This window comes from Polyodon spathula, chromosome 5 (assembly GCF_017654505.1).
Source record: "Polyodon spathula isolate WHYD16114869_AA chromosome 5, ASM1765450v1, whole genome shotgun sequence".
Taxonomy (NCBI): domain Eukaryota; kingdom Metazoa; phylum Chordata; class Actinopteri; order Acipenseriformes; family Polyodontidae; genus Polyodon; species Polyodon spathula.
The window spans coordinates 47833064-47850007 of NC_054538.1; the positions used below are offsets into that span (position 1 = coordinate 47833064).

At 39.6% G+C, this 16944-nt stretch overlaps 1 protein-coding gene across 3 annotated transcripts in view; it reads left to right on the forward strand.

The window, feature by feature from the left end:
• The window catches only part of LOC121316004 (protein EFR3 homolog B), a 253193-nt gene that overhangs the window by 85554 nt on the left and 150695 nt on the right, over positions 1-16944 (forward strand). For all 3 annotated transcript variants that reach the window (XM_041250675.1, XM_041250674.1, XM_041250676.1), the window contains one exon: positions 12059-12208. In XM_041250675.1, the coding sequence (XP_041106609.1) occupies positions 12059-12208 (150 nt within the window). The remainder of the gene's footprint in view (positions 1-12058; positions 12209-16944) is intronic.

A 16944-nucleotide genomic window follows, 5' to 3' on the forward strand; every position in this document is an offset into this window, starting at 1 on the left:
AAATGACCAAAGAAGTGAAGGGGAAAGCTGCCATGATGCTAAAGCTGTATCTTCAATCAATCAATTAATCAATCAAGTGTATTTTGTATAGCACCTTTCATGCATAAGCATCCCAAAGCACTTCACATTACAAATAAATATACTTGTCTTTATTAATTGGTGTTAATTATTGTTAATTATCACCTGCACCTGGCCATCATTGTAAAATAGAGCCAGGTGCAGGGTATTTAAGGAGAGCAGTCAGTCTGCTCAAGGCTGCTGTTGTGTGGAGAGCCTGGTTGATAGTGTGCTCAACCGTATAAAGACAAAGATACTGTGTAAAGCATTTTTGTGTTTTTGGTTTTTGTTTAACAGGTAAACAACTTAGCTGCCCCGTTTTTTATTTTAAGTTCCTCCCTGTGATAGTTAGTGCTTGTATAGAGCTAGGTTTTTGTTTTCTGTTTTATTTTGCATTATTAAAAATCTAAGCGCACAAGTGCTTTGAAAAACCTCCATCTCTGTGTCTTTATTGGAGTAAAATAGAGAAAACACCCACAGAAGAAGGATGGTTGTTCTTCAAAAATGTAGTACTAGAGGCGCAAAACAATTATATCCCTAAAGTAGACAAATCTAAATGTAAAACTAAATTGCCAAAATGGTTTAATAGATCAATTAAAAAAAATATTCAGCAAAAAAAGGCACTTTACAGAGCATTAAAAAAGGACCAAAAAGAAAGTACGCAGAAAGAGTACACAGAACTGCAAACGCAAGTCAAAAAGGAAGTTAGAAAGGCCAAGAGAGAAATAGAAATGAACATTGCTAAGGGAGCTAAAACCAATTCCAAAATGTTTTTCCAATATTACAACAGCAAGAGAACATTCAAAGAGGAGATTAAATGTTTAAGAGATACAAATGGCAAAATCGTAGAGGAAGAAAAAAAAATAGCAAATATGTTAAATGATTACTTTTCACAAGTTTTTACAAAGGAAGATACTGACAACATGCCCCACATGTCATCCAGTTCCTATCCAGTTTTAAATAACTTTAGCATAACTGAGGCAGAAGTGTTAAAGGGACTAGGAGCTCTTAAAATAAACAAATCCCCTGGGCCGGACGAGATCCTCCCAGTAGTACTCAAAGAAATGAAAGAAGTAATTTACAAACCGCTAACCAAGATCATGCAGCAGTCTCTTGACACAGGGGTGGTACCGACAGACTGGAAAATTGCAAACGTAATACCGATCCACAAAAAGGGAAACAAAACTGAACCAGGTAACTACAGACCAGTAAGCCTGACTTCTATTATATGCAAACTTATGGAAACTATAATAAGATCCAAAATGGAAAATTACCTATATGGTAACAGGGTCCTGGGAGACAGTCAACATGGTTTTAGGAAAGGGAGATCGTGTCTAACTAACTTGCTTGATTTTTTTGAGGATGCAACATCGATAATGGATAATTGCAAAGCATATGACATGGTTTATTTAGATTTCCAGAAAGCTTTTGACAAAGTCCCGCACAAAAGATTAATTCTCAAACTGAACGCAGTTGGGATTCAAGGAAACGCATGTACATGGATTAGGGAGTGGTTAACATGTAGAAAACAGAAAGTACTGATTAGAGGAAAAACCTCAGAATGGAGTGTGGTAACCAGCGGTGTACCACAGGGATCAGTATTAGGTCCTCTGCTATTCCTAATCTACATTAATGATTTAGATTCTGGTATAGTAAGCAAACTTGTTAAATTTGCAGACGACACAAAAGTAGGAGGAGTGGCAAACACTGTTGCAGCAGCAAAGGTCATTCAAAATGATCTAGACAAGATTCAGAACTGGGCAGACACATGGCAAATGACATTTAATAGAGAAAAGTGTAAGGTACTGCACGCAGGAAATAAAAATGTACATTATAAATATCATATGGGAGATATTGAAATTGGAGAAGGAATCTATGAAAAAGACCTAGGAGTTTTTGTTGACTCAGAAATGTCTTCATCTAGGCAATGTGGGGAAGCTATAAAAAAGGCTAACAAGATGCTCGGATACATTGTGAAAAGTGTTGAATTTAAATCAAGGGAAGTAATGTTAAAACTGTACAATGCACTAGTAAGACCTCATCTTGAATATTGTGTGCAGTTCTGGTCACCTCGCTATAAAAAAGATATTGCTGCTCTAGAAAGAGTGCAAAGAAGAGCGACCAGAATTATTCCGGGCTTAAAAGGCATGTCATATGCAGACAGGCTAAAAGAATTGAATCTGTTCAGTCTTGAACAAAGAAGACTACGTGGCGACCTAATTCAAGCATTCAAAATTCTAAAAGGTATTGACAGTGTCGACCCAAGGGACTTTTTCAGCCTGAAAAAAGAAACAAGGACCAGGGGTCACAAATGGAGTTTAGAAAAAGGGGCATTCAGAACAGAAAATAGGAGACACTTTTTTACACAGAGAATTGTGAGGGTCTGGAATCAACTCCCCAGTAATGTTGTTGAAGCTGACACCCTGGGATCCTTCAAGAAGCTGCTTGATGAGATTTTGGGATCAATAAGCTACTAACAACCAAACGAGCAAGATGGGCCGAATGGCCTCCTCTCGTTTGTAAACTTTCTTATGTTCTTATGTTCTTATGTCTCAGGTGTGTAATGACTAAAGGCTCTTGCACCACAAGAGCTACGTTTTATCATTGAAGTCACCAAAAGTCCAGCATGAGCAGATCTCAAGGGACATAAGGTAAAAGCGTATCATTATTGTAAGCAGGGCCATTTCCAGAGACAGCCTTAAATGTCATTAATAAAATTAAAAAACTAACTGTACTTCACCGGAAGAACAATGCAGGCATGTAAGAACAGGTGTAATATGTTCAAATCTTTTTGTACCTGTCAGAATTCATGCAGCTGTATTCTGAACATGCTGTAAGCGATTGATTCGTTTACAAGGTAGTCCTGCCAACAGGGCATTACAGTAGTCCAGACGAGATGAAACAAACGCATTAATTAAAATTTCTATGTCAGATTCTGCAAGATACAAATGGAGTTGAGATATGTTCTGCAAATGGTAATAAGCAGACTTCACTACAGTTGAAACGTGATGCTGAAAACTAAGCGTAGAATCAAGTAAGACTCTGAGACTTTTCACAGTTTGCGAAGAGCTAATGGGGGGCTGCTGAGGGTCACTGGTTGTGGGATTTTATTTAATGCTGTTTTAGAGCCAATTAAAAGAAATTGAGTTTTATTTGCATTTAACTGTAAATAATTTTTTTCATCCAAGCCCCTATTTTGTCAAGGTAAGTTGATAGTGTGGAGTTTACGTTTACATCATCAGAACTCATTTTAAAATAAATCTGGGTGTCGTCGGCATAAGAGTGGAAATTAAAGCCATGTTGTCTGATCACATTACCCAGCAGTAGCATATAGCAGAGAGATATGCAGACAACTGAATAACAACAACCTTTTCCAAGACTTTTGCAAGGAAAGGTACATTAGAACTAGGTGAGTTTGTGTACTCGTTATATGCGAGGCACACATATTCAAGTCCATTTTCATCTTTTCAGATCTCAAAAGATGTTTTTGTTAGTTATTGGGCACTCTTGCGTCACAGTCGTGCCAGATTAAGTTGAAGATCTAACCAGACTTTACTGACCAATCCGACTGCGGTGTTGGGACAGTGCCTCAGTTTCCTGCAGATGCTTCAAATCCAGGCTGGTAATTCGGGGGATCATGTCTGGCTCTGTCTTTACCTGCTTTTCTAAATGTTTTCATGACTGACAGGAATAAGTTCTTACTGGTTTTAAACTCGCTGTCAGCAGAGATGTTAAAACTTCTACTGTTAAAATATCTATTCAGTCCAGCTTAGTGTTACAAAACTAGAGGCTGAATACTGGTCCCCGTTGTACTTTTTTTTTTTTAATTTTTTTTTAAAATTTTCCTTAAATGCTTATTCTTTTCTTTAAACAGCCAATGCTGCAGTTTATTTTTTTTTGTTTAGTGTTTTTTCAGTCTGTTTTCTTCTATTTCTTTTAGCTGTTGCTCATCTACTGTTATGTGTCTACTCTTGACAGTTGCTGGTGCACTTATTTTATTTGTATTTTTTTTTCAAGTGGACTGCTGTCTTAACTCAAGTTGGAGTTTCATCTCCAAATATATTAAAGGAAATGGGTGGAATGTCACTCATTTTTGGCAGTGGTTTTGTAACTAATAACAAATAAAATGTGTCAGTGCTTCAGAATTTCACGCATTTAAATCAGGATTTTTTTTCCACTTTTCTACACACCATTCTTCACACTAAGGAGAAAAAAGGTTTTATTGAGATTGATATATATATATTCAAAATACAAAACTGAAAAATCATAATAGGATACGTTTCCACCCCCCTGAGTTAATACTTGGTGGAAGCACCTTTGACAGCAATTACAGCTGTGAGTCTCTTGGGATAGGTCTCTACCAACTTTGCACATCTAGATTTGGCAGTATTTGACCATTCTTCTTTACAAAACTGTTCAAACTCTGTCAAGTTCCTTGGGGAGTGTTGATAGACGGCAATCTTCAAGTCATGCCACAAATTTTTGATTGGATTTTGGTCAGGACTCTGATTGGGCCACTCAAGGACATTTACCTTTTTGTTCCTTGGCCACTCCAGTGTAGCTTTGACTGTGTGCTTTGTGTTGTTTTCATGCTGAATGGTGAACTTCTGTCCCAGTTTCAGCTTTCTTCCAGAGGGCAGCAGGTTTTCCTCAAGGACTTCTCTGTACTTTGCTCCATTAATTTTCCCTTCTACCCTGACAGATAAGAACATAAGAAAGTTTACAAACGAGAGGAGGCCATTTGGCCCATCTTGCTCGTTTGGTTGTTAGTAGCTTATTGATCCCAGAATCTCATCAAGCAGCTTCTTGAAGGATCCCAGGGTGTCAGCTTCAACAACATTACTGGGGAGTTGATTCCAGACCAATCCGTGCAGGTGAGCGCAGTGCAGAGCGGATTAATCACACAGACGAATGATTTACAGGGGCAAGGGTATTTATTATTGATTATAATGTCCAGAGCCTTATGGCAAAACCTGCAAACAATAATAATGATGTAAGTGGTACAGCGGCATGTATCACTCCTGTTTGTAATCCCACGGGTTTGACCCGCAACCAGAAAAGTCCAGTCTTTTCTCACCCACACAAAACACAGACACAGACACAGTTCCGACAGTGTGGGATTTTAGTGCTAGTGGTGCAAAGAAAGTTCCTGTAGTGGAGAAGGTGACTTGTGATATCCAGGTTTACGCTGGCCTGTGGCTGCAGCTCCGGATCGTGTTTTAGTATTCTTTTCGTGAGAAGACAAACAACACAAGACACACAATGTTAGTACACAGACCGACAAAACACTCACAGCTTTCGGTTTCAATTTATATGGGCTCCTTCTAGGTCGTTTGGTATAACCATATGCAGTGGAACAGATTACTGATTACTGACCCCTAGGTTAACGAGCGCATCCGCTCCTCCAATCCTCGGATGCCACGCCGTCTACCGTCCGGGTCAGTGAGCTTGGGTGCCGTATCTCCGCCCCCTTCCTAAATGGCCGACTTCCACCTACTCTACAGAATGTATTGTCTTGCCATTTGCTTAAGGTTACTCTGTTCCTTCTTTCTAGTGCCCTCTGAAGAATTTCCATACGTTTTGGTTGTCCAGTTTTTCAAAAGGGATATTTGCGCCTCTGTCAGATGAAAATTTAATAAGTGTACTTTTAGAATATGGAAGTCACTGTTTTTTGTTTCTTTGCAAGTAAAGCAGTCACAGTACTGCTCTGGATTTTTCGCCATTCTCTTTCGGTGAATACTTGACTCTAAATTAAATGCCTGTCAACAGACGAGTTTCGGTAGTGATCTACAGTAACGTATCAGGACATGCAGAGGAGCTTACCTCCATCGCTGTGTAAAACTCCTGCTGGATACTGCTTTATGTGATCTGCTGCAGACACTTTTTTTGCCTTTTTAGAGACATCCATCCAGATAGATTCAGTGCTGAGTAAACTTGGAGTAACTTCTAGAACTTTCCAGTAATATAAATAGTAGTATAAATACAGGGGCCTTAAGCCCACCAGTTCCTTTTAGTTCCAGCTGCCTATCTGCATTTTTCTGGGAGGTCATAGGAGACTTCAAAATGGTGGCATTCCTGATGGGTCTCCAAGGCGGTTTTACCAAGTTTCCCTGCTATCTTTGCCTTTGGGACAGCAGGCACACCAAGGCACACTACCACAGGTGGGACTGGCCACAGCGGACCGAGTTCTCTGTGGGGAGGAACAACGTCAAGTGGGAGCCACTGGTGGACCCCCGGAAGGTGCTGATGCCACCACTGCACATCAAATTGGGCCTTATGAAACAATTTGTCAGAGCTCTAGATAAGGAGTCGGCAGCCTTCAAGTACCTTCAAGACTTCTTCCCTATGCTGTCTGAGGCAAAGGTCAAAGCAGGTGTCTTCGTCGGACCACAGATAAAGAAGATCCTGGAGTGCAATGAATTCCCCAAGAAGCTCACTAGTAAGGAGAAAGCGGCTTGGAACAGCTTTGTCGCAGTGGTTCAGAGCTTCCTGGGTAATCACAAGGCCGAAAACTATGTAGAGCTGGTTGAAACTCTGGTGAAGAACTACGGCACAATGGGCTGTAGGATGTCCCTCAAAGTCCATATCCTTGATGCTCATCTTGATAAATTCAAGGAGAACATGGGAGCATACTCGGAGGAGCAAGGCGAGCTCTTCCACCAGGATATACTGGACTTTGAACGCCGCTACCAAGGACAGTATAACGAGAACATGATGGGAGACTACATTTGGGGGCTGATTCGTGAAAGTGATTTACAGTATAATCGTAAATCCTGAAAAACTGCTCACTTCTAAATCTTTTGTAGTCATTTTTGTATTACTTTAGTATAAATACATGTTAATTTGGATTCATATGTTGTTTTTTTCTGACTTTATGTGAACGAAAAGACACAAATTCGCCTGTTTTCTCATTGGAGATAGGTAAATTTCAAAATATCACTGTCCTGGTCACAAAAGCAAAATTTGTGGGGAATAATAGCCATTTTCTATACTTTTGAGGCATTAGCAATTAGGAAATGACACTTACTACCCAGGAACAAAAATTGTGTTACATAGTGTAATCACTGCACAGCACTATTATGTGCATGGCGAATAGTACATGCAGGCACACAGCAGAGCTGTACAGTTTCGTTAATTTTTTCATTGTATTTCATACAAAAAAAATCAAATAATTATGACATTTATTTTTATTTCTTAAGAATATTGTAAAAATCTCTGTATTGTAGTGCTGCAAGATTTATTCAAATTCATCGATTAATCGCAACTTTTGCTGTCATCGGTGAATATTTTTCTCATCGATTCATCGACACCCCCTAATAGAACATGCATAAGCTTTGTTCTCCAGCCGTGGGTGATTCTTTAACAGTAAGCGCTCAGAAGCAAGCAATGATATGAGCCCCTCCCCCTAATACACACACAGGCAGTTTTTTTTTTAAAGTAACAATGTACTTCCTGTCCTTTTTTTTTAAATACTTAATGAAAGTTATGTTACGTTCATAAATTCAGTGTCTGTATGTGTGCGTGCATGTGTACTATACTAACTGCCAGCGTTCGCTGCGGGAAATACATTGAACAGTTTTCTCTTAATTTAAATTATTGTTCCACTTGTTTAATTGATGTACGGTTGCACTTCATTTAATATATCACACCCTTCTTGTGTGATTCTCGTATGTATTTCTCACCCGCAGTGTGTTACACTTGCTGTCTCTTACCCTTTCCTCTGTTTACATCTTTATTCTCTGCTTAGTTCAGCGCTTAAATAAATGCTACTGTTAGTTAGTAGTCACTGTTGCAGAGCAAATAAAAAATCAATAAATTGAAATTTAATTTGCTTGTCTCGTGCTTCTTTGCTGAGTCTGTGGGCACCAACGCCACAATATGCTTTTTTTTTTTTTTTTTTTTTATCCCCGTGACTTTATTCTCCATGTCATTTTCTCCATGATTTTGAACGCATTGACCGTGACTGCTCCGTGATTTACGTCCAAATTTTCCATGACAAACTCCTAGCGCTACTTATCATGCTCCCCACTTGTGTTATATGCCTCGTTACTTTGAAATGTTTATGTAACTTAACCAAGGATAGTTTACTTGGCTCCATGACCAGGTGCTGCGATGTTTGGCCTTAGCATTGGAAGACAAGCGTAACCTGACCAATAAGTTGCCACCAGTTCCATCAAAGCATTACACACAAAAGACAATATTCCTCCATCCAGGAGAGCAACCACCAAGAAAAGGTGTTAAAACCAAGCCTCGCCCAGGACAACTGGAAGCTGCTAGAGACTGGAAGATGCTCGCAGATGTTGGTCAACAGCTTGTTTTTCCACTTGAGATTGCCACCAGTAACTTTCGACCAGACATTGTCTTGTGGTCTGGATCAGCACGTCTTTTTCATCTGGTAGACTTAACAGTGCCATGGGAGGATGCTGTGGATGAGGCGCATGAGAGGAAGAAACTTCGGTATGCTCAACTAGCTGCTGAAGTGGAACAGCGAGGATGGAGAGTCTGAATTTACCCAGTGGAGGTGGGTTGTCAAGGATTTGTGGCACCCTCTACAACTCGGTTTCTCAGAGATGTCAGTGGCCAAGAGTTGCGTTGCACAGTGAAGAACCTATCTGAAGCAGCAGAAAGGAGCAGCAACTGGATTCTGGATGGGGATCTCAAGCACAACAGAAAAAAGCAACGCTGATGTATGGGTAAGTAAGCTGGGCTGAGCTGAGTGGGGGATGGAGGGGCGGGCGGGGGTGATGCTGGGACGCCAGAATCACTGTTGAGCTCTCTTGAGATGTCGTGGGCTAGTCAACGAAACACCGAGGATGGAAGGTGCCCACTTGAAGACCCCAGAGATTTACCCTACTTAGCTCAATCCAGACGGTTGTCATGCTGATGCACTGGGGAGACCGCACTGGGTTGATTCCCGGAGCCAGCAACACAGGCATTGTGTGTGCTGATGCGCTGGGGAGGCAAAATAAGCTGATCCCTGGAGCTAGCATTACACCTCAGCAGTCAACACCAGACAGAAGAATATCTACATTATCAGATGGAAAGCAACGCAAATGGATGGAGATGCAGATGGATCACAATAGTAAAGCTACGTCTTAGTTGGTGCTTATCTTGGCGAGAGCCGAGTTCAAATCAGCATGAACTTTAACATCTACTCTTACGTAAAATGGAAATCATGCTGATGCGTCCGTCCAAAAACTCTTGGTGAATCGCAACTTAAGAGATTTATATTTTTGCAACAAAGCCCCTTCGTTGAATAATAATTATAATAATAATGTAAGGATGATATTTTGTGTATTTCTAATCATTATTATTTAGTGTTTAGCATTCACTGTTGAGTGGTAGAGTTAAAAGAAAGATAACTAGAATGAAACAGAAATATTATCCTTACATTATTAGAATTATTATTCAACGAAGGGCCTTTGTATCAAATACAAGTGTAAAACATGAAGTAAAAAGATTCTGTATTTTTAAAACTTTTGATATTTTATAAACTGTACATTTCTCTTTTTATTTATATTGCAGCTGTTCTACAAAAGCAAAATACTTATTAAAATAACTATTAATATTTGAAAATAAACAGGTTTTTTTTAAGTACATCCCACTGTGAAATGTAATAGAAAAGTTTGACTATTTTTGTTTTGTTACAACCAAAATATATATATTTTTTTCCATAACATTCCATTGTTAGAAAAACATTTATAAAAAAGCAACAATTATTCCATACTTGTTTTTTTGTCTTATGAAGTGGTCAACTTAAATCATACTTTCTGCTTGTAAAATTATAGAGTTTATTTGTGTTTTTTTTTAATTGTTTCAATGCATTAGTTAGCTGCCATCATTTGATTTTGGCAGTTTTTATAAGAAGGATACTACACTGAGCATTCATTATTTAATACTTTATTTTAGATACTTTAGAAATTGTAGAGTATTTTTTGTTGCTGAAATAGAAAAGCAAAGGAAGTGCAATCATCTTGAGACATTTAGTGATGTGTTGGTGTTTATCCGAATAATCGATTAATCGAAGCAATAATCTATAGATTAATGGATTACATTAATAATCGTTTTATGCAGCACTACAGTATTGGGCTAATTACACTTAGTATTGCTGTTCGTTTTATTATGTATTCTACAGTCACAAAAATATACAAAACATATAAAAACAAAGCATTAATATCATATGGACTGCATGGAAATTGTGATTTTCACAGGGCCTTAATTATAACAGTATGATATTAATGCTTTGTTTTTATATGTTTTGTATATTTTTGTTTGTGATAGTAGAATACAAAATAAAACAAACAATAATACTAAGTGAATGGGCCTGTGTCTGTTGCAGCGAAGGCATGTGCTGTTAGACTGTAAAAATAAAAAGCCAAGTCCAGGACCGCAACATATCCGAATCCGCAGCATAGCGAGAGGCAATATAACGAGGGGTGTGTGTGTGTGTTGTCTATATATATATATATATATATATATATATATATATATATATATATATATATATATATATATATATATATATATATATATAAATATAAAATGTTTGTTATCAACCTTAAATGCAACACAACTAAGTTTCTGAGTTTATTTTGTTGAAGTGAGTGGAATATGTACTATTAAAATTAAAAACAGTCCCCTGGATTAGTGATAAAAGCCAATGTCGGGCTTCAGCACAGGGAGCTATGTTCTCGTAGGCTTGAATCTAGGCTGCTGGTTGACAAAGAAAAAAACAGCATTTTAAGTTGTTGTTAGGTTAAACTTTGTTTCTTTCTGTGGCCAGTAATTAGCTTTATATATGAATCCTAAGCAAAATTGCACAACATCCTACACTTTGGCCTTGACTTTAGTTTAGTGGTCTTGGTTCCCTCTACAAAATTACAGAACTGAAGGCAATTTTGGCCTGACCTTTTTGTTGCCAATTTAGTGCTCTGTGACAGTGTAGCATTACACAGTGATACCTGGACGGTATTACAGATTCCCACAGTAAGGTATACTATTTCCTTGGATTTAAATGAACAAACTGAAGATTACAGATTCTCAAATATTTTAAACAAGTGATGGAAACATTTGAGGGACTGCTGACAATGGTGGCAGCTCACCATGTAGACACCCTGTTTCTTCTTCTGAGAGAGTGGCAGTGTGTGACAGAGAAAGAATGAATCTTGGTTATAAATCTCCCTCCTGACCTGTGAGGGCTGTGTAAAGGGAACAGTGTGCCCTGGACTGGATTGTCAGACAATTCATTCCAGAGGGAAAGTGATGTGGCATCCATGGATTGAAGAAGCAATGGTTTCACTCTTTAACCAAGGGGCCGTGACTGACGGTACAAAAGGGGACGTGGCTAGACGATCTGTTCCTTTTATGGTTAAGCTGAAACCGAGAAAGGAGAACTGATTTTGTTTGTTTGTTGAGTCTATTGTACTGTTTGTTGTTATTAGATGGCTAACACGATCCAAAGCTGTCGCTACAGGCCAGCACTAAACCCGGACAACGCTTCACAACTGTGCACAGATAAATTGTATTTCACCACAAGCACTTTATCACACACTCTGGACTTGTGATTGTGTGTGTCTTTGTGTATTTTCAGTCTTTCGAACTGTGTTTATTATTTGGGACTGAAAACCCATCGTTTGTGTATTGCTTGGGATTATAAATAAACATATTGTTTGGACCGTGAACTTTTTGTCTGGTTTTGTAATCACATCACCACTACACCTGTGCACTATAAACTACTTTGCCACTTAGTGTGATTTAGTCTCTTTAGAGTATGTGATAGTTACTATCGGATATAGTCCAGTGAAGAGTCCAGGCATAAATGTAAACTAATATAAATAAGATAAACTCCTAATATACCGCTTGTTCAGTAGCCCCTGGCAGTCAAATTCTTTTTTTTTTCTATTCCAGAAAAGGGACACCCTGGAATAATTCCTCTCTAGGGAAGCATTTAGGATTTGTGACTTTTTTTTCCTAATAGGTTCCTCTGTCTTTCTTCCCCCAGGATCCGGATGGCTGGGATCAAAGGCCTGCAGGGTGTAGTGCGGAAGACTGTCAATGATGAGCTACAGGCCAACATCTGGGACCCTCAACACATGGACAAGATCGTCCCATCACTGCTCTTCAACCTGCAGCAGGGAGAGGGGACTGACAGGTGACTGAAGAGAATACAGTACATTTTACTATTGAAAACTAGCTCACTTTCGTTAATTTAAAAAAAAAAAAAAAAAAAATCTTAAGGCATTTATTTGGTAAGGTGACTGTTATAATATAGTTCCCTATCAAGTATGAAATGTAACCACTACCACTACCTCATTTTCTTTTTCTGTTGTGTATTTTCTGGTTGCTTGCAGCACTGTCACAAAGGCTGTTAGGGCTGTAACAAGGAGCCCCCGAATATGAGGACTGAGAATATTTTAATTTTTTATGATAAAGTAATTGTAACATTAATCTTTAAGCTGTCTCGAGACAGGTAAACATGATTTTGGATACTATTTCAAGATAGCAAAGATAGTTTATACTTCCTGCATTTCCTGCACAATGTTGTTGATTGCTTGTCAAAGGTCACAGAAGCTTTCCAGTGCAGAGAGACCATTATATATGACATACACTGGTTTGTAGAAGTAGCTGACTCAAACAGATTTACATTTACATGCTTTTACACAAACTCTGTACGTGCTTTAAAATTAGGCTTTTTAAGTAATGGATTTTTTTTTGCCATTGTGTAGGGCTTTGTCTAGGGACCGGCTTATTGTTGATGTGTGAACACTGACTCCCATCTCAGACACAGAACTTTGCAGATCTCTCAAGGTCATTGTTGGCTTCAGAGTGACATCCTGAACCAGTTTCCTGTTTGCCCGGCTGCTCAGTTTGGGCGGCCGATCTGATCTGGGTAGTGTCTGGATGGTATGATGCATCTTCCACTTAATGATGGACTTCACTGTGCTGAGAGGGATAATCAGCACCTTTGAAATTTCCTTGTACCCTTCTCCTGCTCGTTGCCTCTTTTCTTGTACCCTTCGCCTGCTCTTTCACTTTATCCCTGACTTATTTTGAAAGCTCCTTGGTCTTCATGGTTGTTTTGTTTGATCACTATGTGAGTTGCAGCTTGAAAGTCTTTATAAACCTGATGAAAATTATCTACAGGTTAAACCACTTTGAATACACACAGGCTGAAACTGTTTCACTAATTTTGTGACCTTTCAAACAAATCATTTGCACCTGAGCTGATTTAGGGCTGCAGTAGCAAAGGGGTTGAATACTTATGCAACTGAGATTAATTAGTTTTTCTCTGTAAATCTTACTTAGTTATATTCTATATGTAGGGGTCTACTTAAATCGTAGTAAATGTATGTATTTTTCACAGGTAGGTTGCAGAATAAAATTAGGATTTCGCTGACATTTCGCAGACATGTTTAAACATTAAATAAACCTAAGTAGGCAGTATTTCAGAACACTATAAAGCCTAAAAATAGTGATACTTACAAACGAATAGTGCTGTCATTTGTTAAAGGCAAGCATGGAGCATCCCCCTGCAGTTGACTTGCCCATACATGAGACTGCACGTTCTGCAGCCACTGAATTGGTTGGAAGTTAAGGCAAGGCTTTGCCAAGTTATACAGATGTGGAACTCGATTAGAAACAGCCACAAAACTCGGTTACCTAAGGGCATCTGGCATACTTTAATAAAGGCAATATATGCAGCACATTCGTTTTCATGTTATTTGTCCCATCCAATAATTTATTTTATTATTACCGAGTCAAAACAAAGAAAACGTGGCTATTCGGGTCTAAAATTCCAACTGCGAAAAAGTAAGCAGCAGGTTGAAGTGAGGTGGCAGTGCTGGATCGTTTTAGTACTGATTTAACTTACAGACAGGAATACTTTTTGTCTGGGCTTGTTGTGTGTACATTAGTTTTGTATTACGTGGTGGATTGAGACTGCAGTCTTCGAGGGCATCGCATGCACACAGCCAAAGTTTTGTGTTTCTTTCTTTATTTTTTGAGCAGGGGTAGAAAAAAATACCTTTACATTTATTTATTGAGAGCGGTGTTTATTCGAGGGCAGCGTCTATTAAAAAGCTGATATCTGAGTGAGGCATTAAATCGAAGGCGGTGTTCATTCATAGGGTGTGTGCGTGTGTGTGTGTGTGTGTATTGTGGTAATTAATTCTATACAGAGGATAATTAATATACAGAGTTAGGGGCTACAGAGTGGCGCATCTGATAAAGGCCTTCTGTGTGGAGCACAGGATGTGCCGTATAGCATAGTGGTTGCCAGTTCGAGTCCATGCTATTCCACTGCCGACTGTGGACGAGAGCTCTCAAGGGGTGGCACACAGTTGGCCGAGCGTCACTCAGGTGGGGAGAGCTTAGGTCAGCCAAGGTGTCCTCGGCTTACTGCACACCAGCTACCCCTGTAAACTGGCCAGGTGCCTGCGGGCCTGCAGAATGAAAAAAAAGCAGTCTGCTGACGGCACATGTTTCAGAGAACAGCATGTGTTCGTCTTCGCCTCTCCTAAGTCAGCGTGGGGGTGGTAGCGGTGAGTTGAGCCTAAAATAATACAATTTCAGATTAGTAGAAAAATGGGGTAAAAATCAATGCTCGACTACAAATTGAATAAATAAATAAATAAAAATCTATACAGAATTACACCTTAGAAATATTTATTGATTCTTCTACTAAAAAAAAAAAAAAAATGTAATCAATATTCAGTGTAGGTGATAAAAAAAAAAAAAAAAAACGATTAAATCAGACGTTCTTGCCTCCGTCATTTGAAGGCACCATAAAGTTAGCTGTATGCTTTCTTTTTTATTAGTGAGGGTCCAAAATTACAGCAGGTGCGGGGCAAAGAACTCACCTGGGTAGAAAGCTTACAGGAAATCTGTCCAGCTTTCACTGTGCGTGAAGAATGCTGTTAGACAGACTGACTGCTAGTCTTATGTGCGAGGGTGTGGGGAATTCGCTAAGCACACAGAAGACAGATAGTTCTTTGAGATGCCACACAGGCACACCAGATTTGTTATTTTCTTTTACCCTGGTGGGGTGGCACCAGGACTATACCTGGGAGGTTTACCAGCAATGGTATTCAGCAGTGGGTGTGGAGGCAGTCTTGTTTATATAAATAATAATCCAAAATCCAAAAGACAAAATAACATGAGAAAATAACACTATAAATTCAAACTACAAATAAAGGTTCTGCTACCACCAGTGTCTTGCAGCCTCCGCTAGTGTGCAAGAATAAATTACAGTCCATTCTTTCCTAACCATGCTAGAACAAGGTTGTCCAGTTTCTCCCCGGAGCTAGCTGTTAAATTTACGTCCCAGGTACCGTCCGTCTGTTGGTCTGGGTACCTGGAATTAATACTGTGCAGTAGCTGTCTTCTGCTCCGCCTCTTGCCTCTGTCATCGCCATGATTGGCAGGCGGGTCATACAGGGCTTTCGACCCCCGCCCCCATGCAGGAAGCATGCATGCGCCCGAGAGCCAGCACAGATCTCTCCCTGTTACACCTAAGTAAAAGATTTGAGGGAGATAATGGAATTTTGTGTGCATTCTCCATAGCTTAGCTTGGACTCTGGTCTGATAGTACAGAAAAATATCTATATTTCCCTTTTATCATCTCTTTTTATTGATTCTTATTTTTATTGTATCATAACTACATTTTATATTCACAGTTCTTTTTTTTATGATGTATGTTTATTGGAAATGCTTAACATTATCTGTAATGTGAAATCACAATAATTTCAGATAATATGAGAAGTTGCTGGGAAACTTTTTTATGTTTAGTTTTTTATCTAGAGCATATTTTGATACTTTAAGAAATGAAACATTGATGTATGGTATGCATTAAATAAAGTCTATTCAGAAGCTTTCTACAGTTTAAAAAGTTATATGACTTTCTCCCAGTAAAACCAGTTTTGCATGTACAGGTTGCTTAAACACAGTTTGTGCTGACCTGTTTTTGGTTCAGAATTGCTGTATTTACTTTATTTTTCCAGATTTTGGTGATGCTCATGTAGCATTGCCGTGCAACACATATAGGCCTGTCTTGCATGGAGTGGGTGTTGACACCTCACAAATAGAAACAGAGTGGACCCGTTTCAAATGCTTCCTTTTCTGTCAAGCGCAGGCACAAACGTTTTGCAGAACCTGCTCCCTCTACCGCCTTCCAGAGTCCATCTATAGGACCTCAATGCCCCCTGTCCACCCGAACTTTCCGCATGAAGTACAAACAACGTGGGGACACCCCGTGATGGCCCCAGAGCTTGTCATTGAATCACAGACCACCACAGCGGATGCTAGAGGAGCTGAATGTGATCACTGACCATCTGCTGCAGCTGTCCAAATACAATGGACAGTCTCTTGGCTGAGTCCTTGCAGCACCCTTTTTGGGTGCCCCGATCACACCAGGCCATACGTTCGGTCCAGCGGTGGATGAACTTTTGCTGAGCTCCCAGAAGGCATGCTGATCCAGCAAAGAGCCGGTTTGCTTGCTGCACAGAAAGGCTCCTCAAGCCAGGAAGCAAATGGTGCCTTGGCGTCCTAGAGCTCAGCAGCCCCAGACTCTGGACATCTGGGTGATCGGCTCCAGACAGAAGAGTGGTTACGACTTCTGTCTCTAACCCTCAAGACACCCTGGTGTTGTTCCAAGAGGTGAAGACTCTTTTACAAAGAAGGGCTATTAAGGTAATAGACCCCTCCGACCAGGAGTCTGGATTTTATTCCAGGTATTTCCTAGTGCCGAAAAGGGGTGGCAGCCTACGACCCATTCTCAACCTCAGACAGCTAAATCTTTTCCTCACTATGGTGGACCTGAATGCTTACTTCCAGGTCCCAATAAGACCCGGCCACAGAAAATATCTGCGGTTCTTCTTTCAAGGGACTGCT